We start from the raw sequence: 25,810 nt of genomic DNA, 5'->3' as shown, positions 1-25,810 counted from the left end.
GGTCAGTGGGTGATTTATATAGAAAGTACCGTATATGAACCCTATCATCACATAGTAGCCATTTTTTTCCCATTTCTCCACCTTTGCCATTAGCAAATTTAGAGAGGACTGGTCAGTTTTAGGTTTACTTGATTTGTTTCCAATCCATTGGGTGGTAAAAACTAACATAGAGTGCTCGTAGTAGTCGGGACCTCTGGAGATCACAAGCACAAGGGTCCCAAAGTCACTTTTAGGAATGGTGCAGGATCTATTTCAACGACCCTTAGAAATGAGTGGAGCAGGGATCACGCGTGCACACTATGGTCCCGATTCATCATTGCAGTTTCTCCACTTTTCAGGAGTAATTTGGCTTTAGTATTTGCGCTTCATTCCCTCTTTGCGTTTTTTTTTAAGTGTTTTTTATTTTTTCCTGGATAACTCTGCTTATCCAGATGTTTTAGTCAAATTCATGAAATCCAAACTTTACGAAATATTGCAATTTTTTGGGCACATCTCACTCCAGTTTTTCCACTGGAGCAAGGTTTCTAGAGGAGTTTTTCAATGGGGTGCGTTTTTTTTTTTTGGCGACTTTTTAAATGATTTGCGATTTTTAGTGCTTTAAAAAGGCGCAAAAATGGTTAAAGAACAAAACGAGCGTTTATGATTTTGCGACAAATCAGTGGATAGCGTCTGCCATATTGAAGAGTTTGGAGCAGAAAATGTTAGCAAATTCCACGAGACAAAAAAAAAAGAAAAGTGACTTCGATAAATTGCAAATGATAAATCGGGGCCCCATTACTCCATGCACTCAAGGGACACCCATTTACGTGATTGTCGTGGGTTCCTGTAATCATCGTTCGTTCTGTATCGTGAAAGATTAGAGGAAAGTTGACCAAACCTATTTTGGTGGGATGACATGACTAACGTGCATGGGGTTGTCCTAAGTCTTCCTAATTGCGGCTGTTAAAGGGGTGTGCTCAAGTTTGAAATGTATCTCCTAGCCAAAGTATAGGGGATCATTTTCCAAATGCTGGGGTCCGACCGCCATGGCCCCCCACTGATACCGAGAATCAGGACTCTAAAGAGCCCAGGTGAATGAAGCCGAGGTCAATCATGCACAATAACGCTCCATTCACTCTTATTGGAGCACAGAAGATCAGATGAGTAATGTGCTGTGTGTAGTGCACATGATCATCCTCTGCTCCATTCAGTCGGGGCTTTTTAGGGTCCTGGTTCTCAGGATCAGTGGGGGCTACAGCAGCTGGACACCCAGCTATCAGAAAGTTTTCTATAACTTTTAAACTTGTGAACACCCCTTTAACGGAAAGGATTGGGCTTGTTGGATTTCCCTAAGAAAATATGCCACTAAAAGAGGAGTCTGCCAGTAACTAATTACCTTCTTCCCATGGCCAAGCATGATGTCAATAAGGTAAAAATAGTCCTAAAAATGGGTACCAGATCTGTATGTGCACCTGAATTCTTATCCACTGTCATTCAAAATCACAAGTTCCTTTAGGTTAAAAAATTGAGTGAGCCTCCTGATAAACAGGTTTATTTTGGAGCGTGCTAATTTGGAGAAACAGGATTTATTTTGCACGGAGCTGATTGGCATAGTGGAAGTTATCTCAGCATTGGACTTGTAATGGTGCTGGGACTTCTGTTGTGAGAGGAGAAGGAAGAGCTGCTGCACCCATAAGAGAAAAAGACAAGAAAATGCGAGAGTTGTGGGATTATAGTAGACTCTGAATTTGATTTGTTTAGAAGGAAGAGCTGCTTCACCCATAAAACAAGAGAAAAAGACAAGAAGATGCGAGAGTTGGGGGATTATGGCAGACTTTGGATTTGGTGAGGTTTAGAAGGAAGAGCTGCTTCACCCATAAAATAAGAGAAAAAGACGCGAGAGTTGGGGGATTATGGTATACCCTGGATTTGATGAGGTTTAGAAGGAAGAGCTGCTTCGCCCATAAAATAAGAGAAAAAGACAAGAGAGTTCAAGAGTTGTGGGATTATGGTAGACTCTGGATGTGGTGAGGTTTAGAAGGAAGAGCTGCTTCTCCCATAAAATAAGAGAAAAAGACAAGAAAATGCGAGAGTTGTGGGATTATGGTAGACTCTGGATTTGGTGAGGTTTAGAAGGAAGAGCTGCTTCACCCATAAAACAAAAGAAAAAGACAAGAGAGTGCAAGAGTTGTGGGATTATCGTAGACTCTGGATTTGGTGAGGTTTAGAAGAAAGATCTGCTTCACCCATGAAACAAGAGAAAAATACAAGAGAGTGCAAGAGTTGTGGGATTATGGTAGACCCTGGATTTGGGGAGGTTTAGAAGAAAGATCTGCTTCACCCATGAAACAAGAGAAAAATACAAGAGAATTCAAGAGTTGTGGGATTACGGTAGACTCTGGATTTGGTGAGGTTTAGAAGGAAGAGCTGCTTCTCCCATAAAATAAGAGAAAAAGACAAGAAAATGCGAGAGTTGTGGGATTAATGTAGACTCTGGATTTGGTGAGGTTTAGAAGGAAGAGCTGCTTCACCCATAAAACAAAAGAAAAAGACAAGAGAGTGCAAGAGTTGTGGGATTATCGTAGACTCTGGATTTGGTGAGGTTTAGAAGAAAGATCTGCTTCACCCATGAAACAAGAGAAAAATACAAGAGAGTGCAAGAGTTGTGGGATTATGGTAGACCCTGGATTTGGGGAGGTTTAGAAGAAAGATCTGCTTCACCCATGAAACAAGAGAAAAATACAAGAGAATTCAAGAGTTGTGGGATTACGGTAGACTCTGGATTTGGTGAGGTTTAGAAGGAAGATCTGCTTCACCCATGAAACAAGAGAAACATTCAAGAGAATTCAAGAGTTGTGGGGTTATGGTAGACTCTGGATTTGGTGAGGTTTAGAAGAAAGATCTGCTTCACCCATGAAACAAGAGAAACATTCAAGAGAATTCAAGAGTTGTGGGATTATGGTAGACCCTGGATTTGGGGAGGTTTAGAAGAAAGATCTACTTCACCCATGAAACAAGAGAAAAATACAAGAGAATTCAAGAGTTGTGGGATTACGGTAGACTCTGGATTTGGTGAGGTTTAGAAGAAAGAGCTGCTTCACCCATAAAACAAGAGAAAAAGACAAGTGAATGCGAGAGTTCTGAAATTACGGTAGACTCTAGATTTGGTGAGGATTTTTGAAAACCTGATATTAGGAGCTACACCTGCCCCATAATGATCACCAAAAGGAAGGCTGCAACCAGCTTATGGATATGCCACCCCACTCTCCTCTAAAGGAAATTCAAAAAGTGAATATGCAGGAAAGTCTATTGTTGGGATGTTTTGCTCGAAATCTCACAATGACTGTACATAGAGTCACTGTTCTATCAAGCGCGTAATAGTCTCCCCCACCCCCATTACTTTGTGTGATGGTTGCTCAATATTGTAAATGCGTGTTTTATTTCGCCCCACAATAATGGTTTTGCTCAATATCCTGATGGATCTGATGGTTTAGTCACCCTTCCCCCCACATCACGTCTCCTGCAGCCGGCTGAATATTGCTCTAATTGAGCAATCAGATTAGCTTAATTACTCCTCACTTTTACACAATGGTGGCCATCTAATTGTAATTCCTGCACTGGAATCAATTCAATTAAACTTTTCTTTTTTTTTCCTTGTGGTCGAGGCAGATCTCTTTGCAGATATTGCAGACGGTTTCCTGCCTTGGTCTGGTGAACTGTCAGAAAACTTAGGAAAAAAACAAAGAGAGAGATAGAATTTCTGCAGATATAAGGCAGATACTTTTAACTCGTTTAGGTGGGGCCGTGCACTGTTTCGCGGCATTTTTCTGCATATTTCTACTCCCCCCCCCCCCAAAAGAAAATCCAAATCTGGCTCATGGAAATATGAGTTGTCCATATCTTTACAAATTCTTTCACAGAGAACAAAGGTACTCTTGGCCAAACAAGTGCTCCAGTGTATGGGAAAGATGGCTGCCGGACGAATGATCTAGTGCAGAGGGGAGAGGCTCCTGCTGCAGCCAGTTGTCTTACTGTTAGATACAGGACTGTAGAGCCGGGGACCATGGCTGTTTTCCTGGGACAAAGAAAAGATTCCTTTTTGTATTTCTAAGCTTTAATTGTAATGTGAGGCTAACTAAAATCAAAAGAAAGAAGAGAAGTATTTTCTAAGATATTTTGTTATTTTCTTGTACGCATTTTCTTTGTTTAGCGTTTCTTTAACATTGACGTCAATTGGAAAGTCAACCTAAAAGTTCTAAATTTTGCAAGTCTATGGGGTTCTGCGTAAAAATAAAGCTGTATTTTTCAAGTGATCTTCTAGCATAAGTTGTCCTGTGTGTAGAGGCGGTGTCACACTACTTCTGGCAATAATATGGCTTGTACACTGAAATTTTCACCAGTTCACCAAGCCCAATGTTCATGTAAACTGGGGAAAAATAGTCAGAAAAATCAGTATTACCTGACGGCTACCAGCTGTATGGACCCCTTAATTCTTATCCACAGTCGGATAAAAAGCAACAAAAATGCGTCTTAATGAAAACAATGATAAACTGGTTTATTTTGGAGACTGTGTAAATTTTGGTTGTCTATGAGCTAGTGGGTGGAGACTAGCTACTATATTGTCTTCCATACCCAGCACACACACAGTCATGAGAGATTCCAGCTCTCGTGTCTTTATGTAGAAAATGTTCACAAGGAACAGCAGCAGCATGAAAAATATTATTCACCAGCACTGAGCAGTGTAGCTGTGAATCCAGCACTGGGGGTGAGATAAAACATTTGGCGGCAGCATATTCGCTGTGTGTTTCTGCCTCTCTCTTGCTTACTATGTTCCTCCCTCCTTCTACCTACTCTACAGACTTTAATAGCCAGTTGTAATATCCTCCTTCAGTGAGATGGCGGTCCGTTTGGACAAGAAGTATTTTATCAGTTTTTCAGACTGAATGATGGTTTCAGCAGGCAGTAGAAGAAGTGTTTCATAAGTGGAAAAAGAAGATTTTCTTTGATAATTATACTGTATAAGAAAGGGTTTTACATTCGCTTATACTCGTAGTCAAGTAGAAAAGCTTTGCATTATCCTCCAGAGCAATATTCACAATTCTGCATCTTTCAGGGATGAAATCTTGCTTATACGGTATCGGCAGAGAACTTGCGCTGCAGCCACCATATGCATATATACTGTACATGTGTTATACACACACACATATATATATATATATACATATACGTATATAGATATATATATATATATATATATATATATATATATATATATATAAGAAACACGTGCGCCCCAACTTTGAAATTGCAACTCCAAGAAGGTGAAGTGGTGGAAATATGGAATTCTTAGGTTATACAGACATGTTACTGATTGGCAAATGATGAAAAATGGAAACAACTTTTTTAAAAAGCTGGATTTATTTAGTATGGAGTATGAGCCACATGTAGAAATTCCGGCACTAACAGTCTCGGCCGCTATCCCTGAGGTTATTAATGGTCGTCTGAGGAAGGTTCTGCCGCTGAATGCACTTGGGCAAATCATCAAGATCCACTGCTGGCAGCTCCTGTGTAATCACCGACCGATGTCGTCCTAGATGTGCTCGACGGGAGACAAGTCCGGAGACGCTTCAGCCATGGGAGCTCGGTAAGGCCACGCGGGCTGCTCACAGTAACATTAGAAATGTACGGTCTGGCGTCATCATGTTGAAAAACTGCTCCTGGGACACTTTCCTGCTCCCTTGTGAAGGCTTCTTTATGGCATTGCCTACATAGTCTCCAGACCAATCCACTTCTTCCAAGCCACTAGTGGGAAGAGGATAGACCTCCATTCCAATCTCCATTGCCGCCTTTCTCTTCTTAGTGTTGCAATTTCAATATTGAGGAGAGTATGTATAGAAAGAAAGTAGGCAGCACTCATTAGCAAATCCCATGCAAACAAATTGTCTATTTATTGGCCCACGTGAACCGGTGGAAATGTTTCGACTCAAGAGCAAGCCAGCCTTTGTGAAGCTTCTCTCGGCTTGCTTTATTCTTGAGCCAAACCGTTGCCACATGTTCACGTGGGCCAATGTTTTTGCACGGAATTGGCTATTGGGTTCTGCCCACTTTCTTTGCTTTTTTTGTATACCACAGGTTGGTGGGTTGCAATTTGGCGGCTGGTGTCTATACTTGCAGTTTTGCTTAGACTGCCTCTTTTTTGTTGTTGTTGCCTTGTGAGCCCACCAGCAGAACATTGGCGGGCAGGTACGGCGCTGGTACTACAGGGGATCGCTGTGCACGGAGACGAGCACTTCAGCCTAATTCATACATTGCATTTCTAATTCAGGGGCTAGTCAAGACTTAACCCTGCTGTTGTCTTCGGTCTGGGGAGACCGATTTTGAACTTTGGTGTTTTTGGGGGTGTTCAAGATGCGGTTCTGAAACTTGTGGTTGATTGACTTAAATGAGGATGGGTCGGTCGGACAGGGGTTTCAGAGCCGCATCTTGAATATTTTAAAGAATATTGAAGTTCAAGGTCGGTCGTTTTTGAACGAAGACAACAGCGGGGTTAAAGGGGTTTCTCTCTTTCAGAAAACTTTGGGCTATACGCTGCAGTGGTTGAAAAATGAATAAAACAAGACCAAGCCACTGTGTTAAATGATTGGCTGCAGCGTCGTCGACATGATCGACAAAGAGAGATTGTGGCGACTCAGCACTGCCCCCTGTGGTTGGGGAGTTTATAGTCTGTTTGTTTTTTTTATAACTTCCGGAGTTGTTTTCTGAAAGGCGTCAGGCCCTTTAAGATTGGAGGTCTGACCGCCGTGGCGTGTGAAGTTACGCGGGGACGTATGGCAGAATGTGCGCGGCTCCGCAGTAATACACGTGCCGCAGCCAGCCATGACAACATGTTTATTCGCATCCTCCGTCAAACAGCTTCATGTTACATAATGGTTGTGTACACAGCGGACTACTTAACCTGATTTATATTGATCTCAATTGCTCTCGGTTATGCATACTTAATTCAGAGAGGTAATCAAATTGATTTTAAGGCCCGGTTATTACAGATCATACCAACATACATATCCACATGGCTTCCCTAATGAAACGATATCGTGGACGCAGCGCACCCTCCTTCCCTGGCTGGCGGTGTCCATTGCAGGGCTATGGCTTCCTCTATTGTGTAGAGTCCCGCTGAGCCAGCACTTTCCCTATAGGGAGGGGGAGGGGGCGTCACGTGTTTTCTTGTACACACGCTAAGCACATTGCCATGTTATCACTCACATGATGACCAGAGAAGCCTCTCTCCTCCAGTCTGTAAAGACTCAAGATGCAATGATTAATTACCCATTACGGTAACCAAGCTAAATGCTTCACTGACGATTGTTCCAGAATTCATGCATTTACCGATCCCCTTCCTCCATCACATGAACAGCAGATTGTCCGCAGGAAATATGTATCTATGTGTAAGTGCTATCTGTCAGTGATAGAAAGATAGATAGATTAATAATACTGTATATAGATATATAGATAATAGATAGATAGATTGATAATATATAGATAAATGATAGATAATAGATAGATAATAGATAGATAGATAATAGAGAGATAATAGATAGATAGATAATAGATATATGATAGATAATAGATCGATAATAGATAGATGATAGATAGTAGATAATATATAGATAAATGATAGATAATAGATAGATAATAGATAGATGATAGATAGTAGATAATATATAGATAAATGATAGATAATAGATTCATAGAGTGATGGATGGATGAATAGATAGCTAAAGATAGATAGAATACATATGACGTACAAAACTAGATAGATTGTCATGCAAAAATGGATGCAAATACCACAAGTGTGTCACGTCCTCCTGGGAGGAGATCACTACGTATTGTGCATCTTACATTTAGCCTGTGTGTTTGTGTCCCATATTAAACAGATTTGGTTTCCTTTGGTGCTGAAGAGGTTAGCGACCCTTTCTATTCTGGCAATAAACTTGCATCTCCATTTTCAGCTGCTTCTGTTCTGGTCATTGCCTCTCCCCATAAACCTGGTGAGACCTACTCTTCCTTTCCAATGAAATCTTTGCTTCCTAACTCCTCGGAGACGCTGTGCTGAGTTGGAGATCGTTGTTGCTACTGGAGATTGTTGCGTGCTGTTTTTGGGTGTATGCTTTCCTCATTGTCCTCTTCCCATTTGGTTGGTACATTCCTATCCTTCCATATATACCTCTCTACCTTTGGTGAGTGTTTGTATGTTTGTTGCTTTCTGTTATCACAGTTTTGTCTTTGTGCTTTGTCTACCTTACATTCCTGTCCCAAGCCTCATAGGGTGGGGAGGGGACAAATCAGGGTTTAACGGGAGCATAATTAGCTCGGAGACTCAGGCCTCACTGCCTTTAAGAGTACCCCCGGGACAGGGATAGTTAGGGTCCCAGTTCCAGGGCCAGTTTGAAGCATTACAGCAAATCCCCCGTGGTTGATCACCAAAACCTCTTGTATACATATCCAAAATATATAGTTGTGCCCCCATTTTTTTATATATAGATATGAGATAGGTCAATATATGCATAAATGATTGACGAATGGATAGAAGAATATATTTATATTAGATAGATATGTAATACAGTATATATAGATAGATGCAGCGCTTTTCATGCAAAAATGGTTGCGAATCCCCCAAGGTGGTCACAAAAAAACTTCTTGTATACAAATCCAAGAAATGGAGTTCTGTCCCCATTTTTTAGATTTGTAGATAGGTAAATCTAGGTGGAATGTAATATACAGTAGTATATTGTACAGTGCAATGTAAGGTAATATAGTATAAGGCTACGTTCACACATTTAGCATTTGCTGCAGATTTTTTTTTTGCTGCAAAAACCATAATATTGGTAGGAAAAACGCTGCATAAAATTCGTGCCTTTTTGCCATGTTTTTGTATGCATCCTTTGAATGGGTGAAAAACGCTGTAAAAACATTGAAGAAAATAAGCAGCGTGTGCATAAGATTTCAGAACTCACATTCACTCTTCTGATACCGTAAAACGCTGCGTTTCTTCCGCTATAAAAATGCACGAAAAATCAAAACGTGTGAACAAGATTTAACAAAGCACAATATACTTTAGTATTATGTAAAATAATACAGGAAAACAGAATAATATATCAGCATAAAAAAGGAAGAAAAGCCTCGCCATGCGTTAGTTCATATGACTTGGGGCCATAATGCCAGAAACGCGTCGGAGAGATAGTCTAGTTGTAATCTCCGCCATGGTGGTCTATTGTTTATACTTTACATGAATAAAATTTGAAGATTTGATAATGATGTGATAACTTTTGAACAGAATATTGTAGTATAGCGCAATGTAACATACTGTAGTACAGTATTGCACAGCATCATATACTATAGCAAAGTGTAAAATAATGCAGGATGATAGGATGATTTTCCAGGACAGCCCATACCAAACATTTTCAATTTTTTTTGCATTACTTTATTGGTGAAAATATATTCTTAAACTTTTAAAACCAAAATTTTGTTTGTGTTGCAATTTTTCGAGACCGATAACCGTTTTATTTTTCCTTCCATTTTGCTTATTTTTTTACTCCTTAATAGTATGGCATAAGGAAATATACTGAAGCGTAGTATAGTGACATCAAATATGCTATAGTATATGCTGTGGGGGCTCCTGAGCCGCTCACTAAAGAGGGCTACGGCTTAACGTGTGACACAATGCGCCAAAATTGTGCCGCACATGTCTAGTACAAAGTATGTCAACTAACAGGGGGTGTAAACTTAGACTAGACAGTCTTAACATTACAGATAAATCTGGTGTGGCAATGAGTTGCTTCTGACGGACAAGCCATGAGACGAGGAAGTCAAAGAGTCCGAGGTGAAATGCCAGTAGAGTACGTCAAAGACATACAAATAGTCTTAGGCACAGTCCGAGGTCAGGCAACTAAGGTCAGAGTACGTCAAAGGCAAAAGGGGTAATACAACTGAGCATTAAAAAGGTAAATCCAAGGTCTGACAACTAAGATCAGAATATCAGAACACTGAGCACAGAAAAAAACAGGCAAGGCTACGACTGGCAATGACTGCCAGCCAGCTAAATAGCCAGGTAATCACCTAGAGGAAACCCCACAGGCCCGGCCAGATTGGACAGCTGAGCTGTCACTCACAATACTGACAGCCCAGCACACCCCTGTGTTTGATTGGGCAGCTGGGCTGCCACAACACTGACAGTCTAGGACACCCGTGATCCTATAACGTAGCTGTGCTGTCACTCTCAGCATCCTTAGGACAGTGTGAGTGTTGGAATTGTGACATCTGGCACATTTTAATACCGTCGAGTTGTTTATATTGTCTAAGAACTATACAGTTTTGATAAATATTCCCCACTATAGTAATTCAATAAGTTTAGCTATTATCACCAATGCTACGCTGGCGAATAACATGTATTTAATATACTAAAGAAATCCACAACTTTTATTAGCTCGAAAGCTATAATGAAATATAAGCATCCACTTTTAGTCACACTGAATATGAAAAAAAAAATAGAAATATTCCAAGCTTTACTCTCAGTAATAGAACCCCAGCTATACTTTTTATCATGATTACCCTATTTTGAAGATATAATAATGTTCTCTTGCTCCTCGGGGGAGGGCTTAAGTAGATTAAGCCCCTCCTTTCTTTACTTTGTTTTACATATAGCACAGCAAAAGAGGGAGGTGGTTACTCAGAAAAGAGGACCTTATGTATCTTTAGAATGGGGCTACCGTGGCACAATTGTGACCAATAAACTGTCGGTGATATGGCTCCCATCTTGGCATAGCTGCCACAGAATCACGTGAATAGGTATTGAGGGCCACTAGTTAGGGAATATTATTGCGTAGTTATACATAGGATATATCAGAGCATAACTAGGCAGTTTTGTGTTCAGCGGTCTAAAAAATCCTGACTGATGAGCCTATGAAATGTTGGCCATGGGCGGCGTCTGGTACTGTAGTATTCATCCCCTTAAAGGGAATCTGTTACCAAGTTTTTGCCACCTTATGTGAGAGCAGAATAATGTAGAGACAGAGACCCTGATTCCAACATTGTGTCACTTATTGGGTTGCTTGCTGTAGTTTTGATAAAATCACTGTTTCATCAGCAGGAGATTATCACTAGAGGTTGTCCATCCACACCCCCACCACTGATTGGCAGCTTTTTGCCTATCCACAGTGTACACAGGAAGCAGCCAATCAGTGGTGTGGGCGGGGTTATACAGAGCTCAACATTTAGAGCACTACTACATCTGCAGCAGAGAAAACTGATTTTATCAAAACTGCAGCAAGCAGCCTAGCAAGTGACACGTCGCTGGAATGAGTGTCCCTGCCCCTACATCAGACTTCTCTGAGAAGTGGTAGCAAAAACCCAGTGAAAGATTCCTTAAAGGAAACTGGAGGTTTTTTTTTTTTTTTATGCTTTCGATTATTCCTTCCCTTGTTCTACGATCCATAACGTTTTTTATTTCACTGTTGACATGGCCGTATGATGGCTTGCTTTTTTGTGGGCTGAGTTATAGATTTGAAAGACGCCATACATTTTATCACGCAAAACACAGGAAAAATGGGAAAAAAAAATCCAAGTGCCCCGAAATTACAAACAAACCAAAAAACAAAACACAATTATGCCGTTGTTTTATGGGTTTTGTTTTTGCACCATTTAGTGGTAAAAATGACCTGGATACATGATTTTCCAGGTGATACGACACGTTTCCATTTTTTTATTACTTTATTGGTAAAAAAAATATTCAGAAATTTTTATAACAAAATTTTATTTGTGTTGCCATTTTCTAAGGCCGATAACACTTATATTTTTCCTTCCACGGTGCTTATTTTTTGCGTCCCGAGCCATCTTTTTTATTGATACCACATCGGAGGACATACAATATGACATTTTGATCTCTATATCACTTGTTTTTTTCCCTAAAGTGCAGCATCCGAAAAACAGCAGTTTTGCAGTTTTTTGGCCATTTTCTGAAACATATGGTTTAAATGTTTTAGATTTTGCCATATTGGATTTTTTTGCACGTGATCATACCAAATATGTTTATTTTTTAATTCTCTTTCATTTCAGTGGGGAAATGGGGAGTCAAATTTTTCTCTTTTTTTTTAGATATTTTTTAAAAGTCATTTTCTTACTGTATTTTTTAGTCCCCTTAGGGGACTTGAATTTGCAATCGTTTGAATAGTATTGCAGTATGTAGAAAAATGGCTGTTCTGCTATTCATGGTCCCCAGCTGCCACAGTAACCCATCAGTTCCCCGCGATTTTATGCATCGGCGAGCTCTGATTGCAGAAGTTACCGCCAGACGCCGGCTGTGTAACACAGCCTGTATCTGCCTGATATGAAGCTTCTTCCTTTTATTCGCGATCGATCACCACAATGTTCATCATAGGTTGTTAAGGAGTTGTCATTTTTTTATTTATTTTTCTACCTTGTTTTTCTTTTGTTCCTGCTCCTTTCCTTTCCTGTGATATGGTCCCCTCTTAGCCGTTTGTAAATCTAGTCCTGTTAGCCAAGTGGGCGTAGTCCTTAACTTTCTATTAAAGTCTTTGTGAGGACCATACCCAGTTGTCTTAAAAGATTAAATTTACTTGCAGGGAAAAGGGGTCCATATCTCAGGAACGGAGAGGAGCAGGAGCAAACTAAAAGCAGCAGCGGATTCAAGAGAACAGCGGCTTTAACACCAGGTAAAAAAAAAATAAATTACATATTTATGGCAAGAGACATGTTTTCTTTAAGTTCACATGGCCGATCTGCAATTTTTATAATCCCATATAACTCCTCTATAGTAAGAGTCAAGATTTCGATATTGATCTGTTTTTTGTAACAACCTGACGTGAGAAGAAAATGAAAAAAATTTGGAGCTTTTGGAAAATTTGGGAATTTTCAGTGAAGGTTCTGAACGTAATAATCTAGTTCTTTACGTTTTTGTTATATGACCTATGAACTAGTGTACCGTAATATTATTCTAATTATTGATTTTGATGAATATTTTATCTCTAAAAGTGACAAAATCAATGATGAGAAATTCTGTTACTAAAAAGATGGGTGACCTCAAGGCCATTGTTTTATGATACCACGTGCCCATATGTTAGACTGCCGATGTGGTCACTTTACATTTAGCCGTTAAAGGATTACGCTTTCACAATCTTTTAGAGATATAATAATAAGACCCCCTACAACCCTGAGAGCATTTGCACCACAATGGAGCGTATAGTGATTTATTACTAGTAATGGGCGGTCACCGTCCGGCTCTTCCTGGAAGCTACGTGCAATTATTAACGACTTTCCATATACCGGGTATATGTCTGTTAGCAAACACGGTGCAACAATTCTCCACCACCCACTTTCAGTCATTTAACCATCATTTTATGACCATAAATCAATCTAAGGAACGAGCTCCATCCTTCAAAGGAGATGATCTATCCAGCCAGGGACACGTCCCTAATATTGGCCAGACGCCTTGATCGGGGACCGTTATTTTCCTTAATGTTAATCCCAAATTATTTGCTATGAAAATAAGTCAACCTCAATGAGAAATCCAGAAAGTATTTGACCCCATAATCACTTGGTTTTTCTCTAAACTGAGTCATTTTTTAGCTTAGAAAAACACCATGCAGTGAGGTCTCAGGCGGAGGACCCAATACCCAAATTGGGGAATCGTTCCAAGAACCGTAACGCTAAAAGGCCGGGGCTTAAAATGGCATTTGTAGGTTTTTTTTGGAGGTTGGAGGTGGGGAAAGGGGATTCTGGATAGAACTTAATTCACAATTTGGGTTTCAAATGTCTGGAGTTATGCAATATATAATATACGACATATTTATACATATTATATTATGGATGTGTATATCTGTTGCCCCTCCAGATATGTGTAATAAAAAGTACCAGATAACCTTTAAAGGGCTATTCCCAATATAGTAAGTGATCCCCCATGCAAGTCTTTTACCTGGTGTAAAATGGCGCCATTCTACCTTGTTTTTCGTTTGTTCCTGCACCTTTCCGTTCCTGGGATATTGCCCCCTCTTACCTGTTTGTAAATCTAGTCCTGTTACCCAAGTGGGTGTAGTCCTTAATTTTCCTTAAAAAAAAAGTACCAGTTAACCTTTAAAGGGCTATTCCCAATATAGTAAGTTATCCCACATGCATAAGATAAGGGAGAACTTAGTGATCAATGTTTTTTTTCCCTCCCAAATGGAATTCTGGAAGCCAGTACACGTCTCTGCAGAGCCGCCTCCTGTCTTGAATGGTAGGGTGGTGCACACGCTCGATCTCTGCTCCCTTCATTGTCTAGGGTGCTTCGGGAAATACTGGGGTGCTATACTTGGATTTCTCCCGCAGTCCCATAAACAATAAAGGAATCGGAGGTAGAACATGCACATGACTGCTTCATTCAGGACGCACTCGACTGCTCCATTCAAGATGGGTCTCCACAGAGGTTGAGCATGCACAACTTTGATTCCTTCAAGTTGTGGTCCTGAATAGGTCAAACGTGCACTTCATGTCGCATGGGTCGAGCATGTGCATTTCATGCAGCACATGGCTCTGCAGAAGTCGAGTATGTGCACCACTGCTTTATTAAGGACATGGCCCTGCAGAAGTCAAGCATGCAAACCTCTGCTTCATTCAGGACCTGGCTCTGCAGCGGTGGAGCAGCCTAGATGTGGTGACAGTTTTCTCACGTACCGGAGACACTGACACACATGGACCCATTCATGTCCGTTTTCACCCGGACACACGGGCCGCAAAACGTGCCACACACGTGCACACGGAGAACAGTGCACACTGTCCTCTGTGTGCATGGATGACCGCCGGAGAAGTAGCGCTACTGTAAGCGCTGTTCCCATGTGTGTGGTGCTGAACGCGGCTTTCATCCATTCATCCCTGCTCTGCCGGTGAGCAGCGTAAGCAGGGGAGAACGAATGAAAGGAAAAACCCGATTTGGGGTCCCCCCTATGTTTTTAAACCAACCCGGCAAAACTCAAGGTGTGGGCTGCTATTCTCAGGCTGGGAAGGGGCCATGGATATTGGCCCCCCCAGCCTAAAAACAGCAGCCCGCAGCTGCCCAGAAAAGGCACATATACTAAATGCGCCAATTTCTGGAGCTTTGCCTGCTTCCCACTTGCCCTGTAGTGGTAAGTGTGGTAATGAGGGGTTAATGTCACCTTCCCATTGTAAGGTGACATTAAGCCGGCTTAGTAATAGAGAGGTGTCAATAAGACACCTCTCCATTACTAATCCTATAGTTGTTAAAGGGTTAATAAAACACCACACAGTAAGAATAAAGTCTTTTAATGAAATCATGCACCAGAAAGTTTCCCATCTTTATTAGTCTGCCAATCCAAGCGAAGCCCTCCATCTCCTGTAAAAAATAAAAAAAACAACAACAGTCCCCCGGTGTAATCCATATCTAGGGAATGTACAGTTTACAACGAGGAGCGGTGCTAATGCGACCACCACCGGCTGTAAACTGCTGGGGAATGAATGAGACACTGCGTGTACAAGCTCAGTAACTAGCGGTGACGTCACTGAGTCTGTGCTCGCTGCCAGCATGAACTCCTGTAACCTCCATGGCCCCTTACCAGTCTGAGAATAGCAGCCCGCACCTGAGAGTTTTGGCGGGTTGGTTTAAAAACATAGGGGGGACCCCACGTCAGGTTTTTCATTCATTCATTCTCCCGTGCTAGCCTGCAGAGCAGGGACAATGGATGAAGGCTGCGTTCAGCACCAGCTGCCGGGGAACAGCGGGTTACAGTATCGCTTCTTCCCCGGCGGCCGTCCGTGCACACGGAGGACAGTGTGCACTGTTCTCCATGTGCACGTGTGTGGCACTTCTTGCGGCTCTACTTATGTCAGTGTCTCCAGTACGTGAGAAAACTGTCACCACACATACCAGGGACACTGACGTGTGAAACTGGCCTTACTGTCAGTGTGCCATCCCTGTGTCCGTTTTTTCTATCAGTGTGCTATCGGTGTGTCCATTTTTACCATGAGTGTGCCATCAGTGTGTCCATTTTTACCATCAGTGTGCCATCAGTGTGTCCGTTTTTAACATCAGTGTGTCCGTTTTTACCATCAGTGTGCCATCAGTGTGTCCGTTTTTAACATCAGTGTGTCCGTTTTTACCATCAGTGTGCCATCAGTGTGTCCGTTTTTACCATCAGTGTACCATCTGTATTTTTCCAGTATGGATAAAGATAAAATTGAATTACAAAACTTCTATACTTTGCAACATTAAACACGGACAGTACACGGATGATACACGGATGATACACAGATGATACACAGATGCCGTCCATGTGCTGTATGTGTTTTTCGCGGACCGATAGCCTTGTATTGCTCATTGTCATCCGTGCTGCCGGTAAAAAACAGACATGTCTCCATGTGGATTGTACAGACACACAGTTCGTGTGGAATCTCTGACATTACAGAGCACCGTAGGTTATAGTGGGTACGTGTGGTGTCCGTGAAAAAAACGGATGCCGCACGTCCTGTAAACACGGACATGTGAAGGAGGCTTGATTCAGCACGCGGCTCTGCAGAGGTTGACACCTTTGCCGATCTGGTTCCTCGGTTTCAGAGCCCATTCTTGGGTCCCAGAGGTCGGACCACCCTGCAATCAGTAACTTATCCTTTATTCTATGGGTAGGGGATTACTTACTATATTGGGATTACTCCTTCTGTTTGATTTTTTTTTATTTAACTCACATTGCCCAAATTGACAGATTTCCACCCATCATAATTTATCATGTACTTTAAAATGTAATATATTCACATTACTACACATTTTAATTCTATTTTTTTTTCTTTCCATATTTATACTTGATGTTACTACGCAGCTCCAGAATTCTCCAGTTTCATGAAATCCTGTAAGTGCTCGTTTTTCTACTACCAGGCTTTTGTATTTGGTATATATGTCTTTTTTTGGATGGGGCATGATGGCTGGCACTTGTCGTGGCGTTATTGGGCCAAATCTCTCCAAAATAAGCTAGCATGTCGTTACGCTGTTTGCCAATGAGCGGGTGTCATGCCTCCTGGTAGACCTGGGCTAGTGGACAACCTGTGCCCCATGCTGGTGACCGAAGGGGCTATTTTTTGTAGTCATGTGAGCCATAGTAACCAATCACAGCCTAGCTTTCATATTCTGCTCCCAAAAAATAAAAGCTGCCCTGTTGTTGATTGCTATGGGAAACAAAGAGGTTTATTTAATTTTTTTAAGACAATTTTCATAAATCTCACCCCATCAACTAGACTTTCAGTGCATTACGGGCAGGTTTATAAAATAAAAACATCTTTTGCGGTCCATAGCAACCATCACTCTGTTATTTGTTTCTATGGACATTAAAGAGTAGCAGTGAGTGCCCCATAGGGAGGATAAAGTAGAAACTGTCTTTGTTGCCTATAGCAACCAATCAGAGCGCAGCTTTCATTTCCCACTCTGCTCTTGAAAAATGAAAGCAACGATGTGATTGGTTGCAATGGACAATAAAGACTGTCACTGAGTGCGCCACAGGGAAGATTCAGTATAGACCATCAAGCTGTTATTTGTTTCTATGGACATTAAACAGTAGCACTGAGTTCCCCATAGGGAGGTTATAGTAGAAATTGTATTTGTTGGCTATAGCAACCAATCAGAGCGCAGCTTTCATGCCCCACTCTGCTTTTGAAAAATGAAAGCAACAATGTGAGTGGTTGCTATGGAAAATAAAAACTGGCACTGAGTGAGCCACATGAAAGATTCCGTATAGACCATCTTTGTTGCCGATAGCAACCAATCGCAGTATCGCTTTCATTTTTCAAGAGCAGATTACTAGATGAAACCTGCTCTCTAATTGGTTGCTATGGGCGACAAAGATAGTTCTGGATGATCATGTGGTTATTTTAAGAATTGTTAATATGTTCTACTTAATTTAATAATAATAATCTACGGTACTTATTTTATACCAATCACACACATACTTACCAAAATCTCGATTACTAAAATACAGACGTTAAGGGAGCGCCAGAATGTCACAATCTGGATGGGAACATACTCTTTTGAATGGAGTTTGCAATGACTTTTGATTATTTCCAAAATCCCGGCAACTATGTCATACATTGCGGCAAGGGTTCCTGGTTGGGGGTGGGAAACCTACAAGATGAGGTTAAGTCATTGGATATATTCACATCAGCTGGTATCACATGGTCTGCACCAAAATTGTGGTAAAACCATGGCAAAATCACAAAAATGTACACATCGTCTTCCAATGATGCAAAAATGGTCGTCTGCGCACCACACCGACCCTATGAGGTCCCTATAATGGCCGTCACCTATAGTGGCTGTCACCCAGCTACCAATATAGGCGACTAATACATTGAAGAGGAGAACTTGGGGACAATTTTATTTCCGTGTATTTTTTTTTCTCCTTTTACCTTTCCGCAGTTACTGTCCTTTATCGTGGCTCTGTTGTTGTCCTTAGCAAGTGTCGGCAGTTAGAGATTCTCATTTTACTACAAAGTTCTGCTTTTAAGGACATAAAAGAGTCCATTAGTCACTGGATCTCTTTGGTCTATATATATGTCTGCTTTATATAACGTATACGTCTTGCGAGAGATCCACTAACAGCCATAAAGAGCATTTCTAAGAGTCTGAAAGCCCTTCCTTCCCCATATTCCAGCTGAATTACCGAAATGCCTGATAAAAATAAACTGGTGGAGTTCAGCAAAGCACTAAAAGCAGGATTCCACGTCAGGATGCTTATGTCTATGTGCGCTGTATTGAAAATATGTCAGTGAGAAAGATTTTTTTCACCTCTCTAAAAACTTTTTATTGCTCTAAAGAATGTAAAATTTCAAAAATAAAGCAAAAAAAATCTATAATTTTGTGTATAAAGATGTAATGCTGATTAACTGTATGTATCTCCATGGTTACAGACTACAAATAAACCCTTTGTAGTCTGATCATGCAGTCATGTGTTATTTCACTCCCTCTGCCTACACTTATTACTAAGGGAGCTTCTACACATTAGATAAATATCAAATGAAATGGCCTATTTCGAACATAATGGAAGATCATCTGCTAATTCGGCAATACAGAAGATTATTTATTTCGACCCACGATTGACCGTTGAATGTTCATAATCACTCAAAATGCCGGTTGCGCGTGTTGGATTTTTCCGGCAAATGATCAGATCTGGAATCATCATGCTCACTACATTAATCTAGAATGAAATGGGTTTATTTTGACCATGATGGAAGATCATCGGCCAATTTGGTGAAACAGACAATCATTTATTTCAACTGATGATTGACCATTGATCTTTCGTAATCGCTCAAAGCACTGGTTGGGCATGGTGGAGTTTTTCTGCCAATGACCAGCACTGGCACCATGGTGCGTATTAGATAAATCTAAAACGAAAAGTACTATTTTGATCATAATGGAGGATCATCGGCTGGATCGTTGAAACAAGATCATTTGTTTTGACTGACGATTGACCTATGAACGTTCGTAATCACTCAAAATGCTGGTTGGGCATGTTGGATTTTTTTCTGTGAATGATCAGCAGTGGATGAATCGTTGATGGAAAATATCCAATATCTGTCAATCTAGTCTGTGATGTCAAATTTTCAAAACGATTTTCTCATTTTTATCCACTGTGTAAGAATAGAGAGCAATGGAAGAGCGTAACACATGACTAAAGGTTTGTTTGTAATTTGTAACCCTGCTAGTCTATGTATATAAGACCTAGCATAATTTGGCATCAAAAGTGCCCTAAACATGTATAACCAAAACCTCCACGATCATTGATCACTCTTGTCTGAGTCCATCTTGGGTTAAATGAATGAAACCAGTGGTGAATTGGCCAAAATGATTGCCTCTGGCGAACTAGAGGTATGAGGTTTTGGTCCTGGAGTCCTAGTAGTTTAATCTACAGCTCATGATCATCTTGTATGAGCTAGCTGTTAGGAGCTATTTACTTACTCTTCTGCTAAAGTTCATTATTTTCATAATGTGATGTGGTGTGGTGTGCGCACTTGTTCTGTGTCCAGTGTACGACTGGTAGCTTAGAGTAACCTAAGAAAAATATATGTAGAATGTTGTTTGTAGACCATGCAATCACTGATTTCATCATTTGCCATTAGATTCCATTGATTTAAAAATAAAAAAAATTAAGTCACAAAAAACTACAAAAAATTCCCTTGATCAAAAAAGTAAAATAATTTAAAGTTACCAATAAATTAAGTTTTATTGTTTCATAACCAATAACTAGCATTATATGTGAAAAGATGGATATTTTTGTCCAAGAGGGAAGCAGTCAAATATTTCTATATTTACCAAGATTAGAAATTACCTCCTATCTATTGGATAGGACAAAACTACCTGATCGCTGGGGGTCTGATCAATGGAACCCCTACTGATCCATGAGAACTGGGCTCTCAATAGGTCTAGCATACACATCTCGGCTCCATCAATTTTTATTAGGAGTGCTGAGACCAGCCCCATTCTCGGGATCTGTGGGGTCCCATTGTCGAGCCCCAAGCAATCTAAAAGTTATTCTATACCCTTTAACAAACTACCGTATTTTCCGACCTATAAGATGACTTTTTAACCCCTGAAAATCATCTCAAAAGTCGGGGGTCGTGTTATACGCCGGGTACAGCATGTGCAGGGAGCGGTCCTGTATGGTTCCCAGGATCTGGAGGAGAGGAGACTCTCCTTCAGGCCCTGGGATCCATATTCATGTAAAAAAAAGAATAAAAATAAAAAATGTGGGATATACTTACCCTTCGACTGCCCGCGGCTCTCAGCGGTGCAAGCGGCGGCCTCCGTTCCTAAGGATGCATTGAGCAAAGGACCTTCGATGACGTCATGGTCACGCGGCCGCGACATCATCAAAGGTCCTTCGTTCAATGCATCCTTAGGAACGGAGGCCGCCGCTTGCACCGCTGAGAGCCGTGTGCCGTCGGGGGGTAAGTATATCCCTTTTTTTTTTTTATTCCTTTTTTTACATGAATATGAATCCCAGGGCCTGAAGGAGAGTCTCCTCTCCTCCAGACCCTGGGAACCATCCGCACCGCACACGCCGTATAAGATGACTGGGCGTATAAGATGACCCCCGTCTTATACGGCGAGTATATCCCAAACTCCATATTTTATATGGAAAAGTTGGGGGTCGTCTTATACACCCAGTCGTCTTATACACCAGAAAATACGGTATTTGTATTATTTCTGAAATAGTAGTTTTGTATTGTTTTTAGCTTATTTGAGACTGGGTGTTTTTGCTAATTTTTTTACATTTTTTTTATTTATTTGCTTGGTCTCCTATATCTCTTCATTTAGAACTGGCTATATTTTTCCATTCTTTTATAGTAGTCCAAAATTATTCTGAATAGGAAGGAACTGTAAGTCTTCCTGGAGCTTTTTGACCATCATTCTATATATAGTATATCCTTCCAGGAAAATAGAGATTTGTAAAAAAAATCCTATTATTCTTAGTTCCCAAAATTATGTATCTGTGGTTATAAAAGAGCTTTAGTTATTAGTCAACCCAGTGGTTACTGAAAGATTAATCCTTTCATTTTTTTTTCTTGTTCTCAAAGCATGTAAACGCAAAGAACAAGAACCGAACAAAGACAGAAACAACTCACAGAAGAAATCCCGCCTAGTTTTCACAGATCTCCAAAGAAGAACACTTTTTGCCATCTTTAAAGAAAACAAGCGCCCGTCCAAAGAAATGCAAATCACTATTTCCCAGCAGTTGGGCTTGGAACTCACTACCGTCAGTAACTTCTTCATGAACGCCAGAAGGCGGAGCCTGGAAAAATGGCAGGACGATTTAAGTACAGGGGGAAGTTCATCAAACTCCAGCACTTGTACCAAAGCATGAGAGGGATAATGGCTTCTTAGTGGGCACAACTCAACTCTACCAAAAAAAAAAAGAGAGAGAAAAGAGGATATATATAATATATTTTTGTTGTTATTAGTGGGGCCATTCACTGGTGATAATCTGCGTATTTGTGAAAAATCCTTCTGGGCTCAAATGGAAAAATCAAAAAGTTCACATGGGATCCCCATGTTGTGACTAGCAACCGTCATCTGCCGTTGGAAGAGCGTCCATCTGGTCAGCAAACTAATTCTTCACATCTTCCAAACAGTCAAAATCTTGACATTCAATGGAAATCCCAAGTAAAACTCAGATTATTAAAACAAGTCAGACCATGACATCGGGTTTAACATGTGAGCCAGCAAAACGCAATACTGGTTGTCATCCAATTCTATCCATAGCACAAGAGGTCTACAAAAACATCTCTTCGATCAGTCCTACACAAAGACCATAATTGAGCACAATGTCAAAAATTCCAAGACTTATTTTTATGTTTTTAATTTACTTTCATGTCCTATTTTTTATTTTTTTGTTTTATCTCACGGTTTTATTTGTTAAGGTCCATCTTACAGCCGTATTATTTTCAGCCAGTTCACTCAATCCACACAAGTACAATTGTATAAGTACAGTGTTAAGCACAAAAGGAGGTTCATTTATAGAAATCCAAGAAAATTTCCTTAGTATATAATCCTTTACACAATTCATGTATTTTTTTTAGGATACAATAGTTACTCAGGAGACATCTTAACTGCACAGATAGATTATATTCCTTCTTTTTAATCATTATTATTATTTTTTTAATTTTCCATAAATCCATCCGTATAATTTCGTTATTTTTTTGTCTCTCTACTTAATGGAGATGTGGATAGATAACCCAAATATCATTTTTTTTCTTTTTCATTTGTTTTACCTGATAGTGTCAGGTCAAAGTACAAGACTCAGTGCCACCGAAACCGTCTTTCGTTTATGTCCTTCATTTACTTTCATCCTATCTGGAAAAGAAGGTACCGCACACACCAAAGAACCAAAACCATGACTAACCAAAGAAAAAGTAAAACAAAAAGTTTTACAGCCTAAATATACTGCGAATACTTCAGAAAACCAGATAGCTTACACTCCTCCGGTTTACGTTTTGTGTTTACTCTAAAGAAAAACCAAAAATATTCAATGTCTCTGTGGACCCCCATCCTTTCCTGTTTGATAGACGTTCTTCAAAACCAAAATCCAACTTTTCAATATTTTGTGTTAGCGTTTTTACCAGTGGATGGCCCTGTCCTTGAAAACTCGAGTCTGTGTTCCAAAGCTAAAGCCAAAGGCTATAATATTCCTTTAAAGACACTTGAGACTGTTTTTTTATGTACTACTTAATCGAAACCAAAGAAACTTTTTTTCTGCACCTAATTCTTCTGAAACAAAAAAAAAACAACAAAAAAAAAACTGTTCCATCGAAAGAAAGGAAGCACGTCAGGAAAAGTATCAACACACTGTGTTTGGATAGACATCTTACACACCTTAGGAAGCAGGTCTCTGAAATAGGGGTTTACAAAGGGTTGGAAGGAAAAAAATTGCGGCCGAAAAAAATAAATAAATCTACAGTATGTGCTCGCTGCTTCATCAAAAACTTAGTCCTCTTAAAGTTGAAGATTGTCTTTATTTTGTGCCTATGCAGTTTTTTCAAAGAACAAGGAATTGACCGACATGAACCTCAACAGCTGCAATACCAAAGATGAGTTCTCACAACTTTTTGTTTTCAGTTCATATTTGTCTTCTTGCATGGCTTAATGGTTTCAAGTGCCATCAGTAAGCTTTGTTAGTGGTACTTTTGTCTTCTTGAACAAAGAAACTGTTTTTGTTCCATATTACACAGTGTATATTTCCACTTAGAATAACTCATGACCAAGGATTTGGAGCCTAAGATGTTGGGATAGTAAAGTAGAAGCTTGTTCGTAAGAGCATGCCGGTTGTAGAAACTCATTGATGGCAGCGATTTTTGTGGCTGGAATGATTACTCGATCACTGATCCCATGTTATAGCCCATATGGGCACCAGTATCTGACCATGGGATGGGCTAAGTATTGCCTAGCTCACAAAATAGCTGACCTGTGCCAAATTTGCTAATTCCATAACCAAAATGCCTTCCATTCACAAAATAGTGTTACTTGATGAAAAAAAAAATAATTGGTGGTTATGGTAAATACACCAAAATCAGTTCAATTTTATTTTATTTACTTCTAGAGACAGATGGAAAATTTTACAATCAAAATTCTTTCCCAAAAAATGTGTTTATTTTTTTTCATTTCAATTTTCAGTTTATTTTTTTTCTTAGTAATTAATTTACATTAATTATAAATGTCCAATGAAAAATTTGAGTTGTTCAAATGTTAATCTCAATAGATTATTTTCATTTTTGTAACCCGAGAAAGGTTTTTTTGAAATGTTATAATTATTATTATTAATGCTAAATTTGGAATAATATAAGATGTCACAATGTCATTAAATACAGTGTGGACATCAGTTATGTGATTCATGCTTTAAGGAACGCTGTAGCTGATGTTATACCTTGGGCAGGTTCCGAGGGGGCGGGGCAGTACTGAGAACTACAAAGAACACCAAAGAAAAGCCTTGTTCCTCCCTCGCTGTTCCTACACCCAAGTTTAACACAACGTATTTGGTTGTGTTTTTTTTTCTTTTCCTGGAGTGTTCCTTTAACCATGAGCTAGTATCCATGTCTAGTATCCCAACATCTTACGCAAATCCTGGCAGTTAATATCATGGGCACAGCCAAGATGAGTTCAACTTTCAAGAAATCTTGGGTATTGTTTAATTATCCTTGAAAGAACAAAGGAATGTGTTTTATTTCATATGGTTGAATAGCTTTATTTAAATCTCTGTTAACGATAGCTAAATCCAAAGACCTGACAATAACTAAAACAGCAGAAAGAAACAAAAGAAATGCTCAAACCTGCTTGTGTTATCCAGAAAGACCCTATGTAGTGTAAAAAAAAATAATAATAATAATTGCTTGTCAGAAAAAAAAATATTGTTTAGGTTTTGAAAACAATTTGTTGGTTACATTGGCTTGTGTTTATTTATTATAATTATTTAATTTATTATAATTTAACTAATTACCCAATATTTTAAATCTTTTCCCCCATGACTCCAAAAAGGTATATAGTAATATAATTTGTTCTTTTTTTTTTTTTTTTTGTAAAATGTATTGATATTTTCCTGCAATAATTTTTTTATTTAATTATTTTCATCTTAAATTAATTGAAAATGGTAAAGAAAAAAAAAATGTATCAAAGATGCTTTTTTTTTTTAGCCTTATTATATCACATTTTATAAAGTACTTAAATTCTGTTACACACAGGGACAATGCAGGTTACAAAAAGAACGAAAAACGTTTTTCCTAAAAAATGGTATTTAATTTTACGTCGTCTTTTTATGATCTGTAATTAATTTTAAGTTATTCTACTATTTTGCTAGCAAATGGGGGAAAAAAAATATTTTTTGGTGGGGAAGTTTATTTATTTAATTTATTGTTCCGCTTCCACGGAGAAGGTGCGCTTGTATAGTTTATCTTTTTTTTTTTATTTAAAATACTACCGAAGCACTAAATTATTTCGTTTGACCAGAACAATTGATTGTTCGTAGACAAGCGTTGGATCACGGCTTGAAAAGTTATAAACTTGGAAAACAATAAAAAAAAAAAAACGACACTACTCTTTTTCTTCACCAAAGATTTCGTTTTCAGAAAACTCTATTTTTCCAGCTTCTTCTATAAGCTCGAGGGAAACAAAAAATACAAAAAAAAAAACATTCCAAACCAAAAAAAAAATACAAAAGAGAGAGAGAGAGAGAGAAAAAACCCGTAAACTAGCTGCTTCCAAGAATGAACTATGTGTGTTATAAGAAAAAAAAATCTATTCCTA

The 25,810-nt window shown here is 39.6% G+C and overlaps 1 protein-coding gene across 3 annotated transcripts in view; it reads left to right on the top strand.

Annotated features, from left to right (window-relative positions):
• The window catches only part of ONECUT2 (one cut homeobox 2), a 78,534-nt gene extending 54,288 nt beyond the window's left edge, over positions 1-24,246 (top strand). The window contains exons 2-4 of one of the 3 annotated variants that reach the window (XM_069746032.1): positions 12,615-12,704; positions 16,854-16,883; positions 21,595-24,246. In XM_069746032.1, coding sequence (XP_069602133.1) covers positions 12,615-12,704; positions 16,854-16,883; positions 21,595-21,881 — 407 coding nt within the window. In that variant the 3' untranslated portion in view covers positions 21,882-24,246. The remainder of the gene's footprint in view (positions 1-12,614; positions 12,705-16,853; positions 16,884-21,594) is intronic. The other 2 variants (XM_069746033.1, XM_069746034.1) reach the window with 2 other exon arrangements.
• The last annotated feature ends 1,564 nt before the right edge of the window (positions 24,247-25,810 follow it).

This window comes from Ranitomeya imitator, chromosome 1 (assembly GCF_032444005.1).
Source record: "Ranitomeya imitator isolate aRanImi1 chromosome 1, aRanImi1.pri, whole genome shotgun sequence".
NCBI classification, from domain to species: Eukaryota; Metazoa; Chordata; class Amphibia; order Anura; family Dendrobatidae; genus Ranitomeya; species Ranitomeya imitator.
Note: the sequence above shows the minus strand (reverse complement) of the source record. Positions and strands in the feature narration are given on the sequence as shown.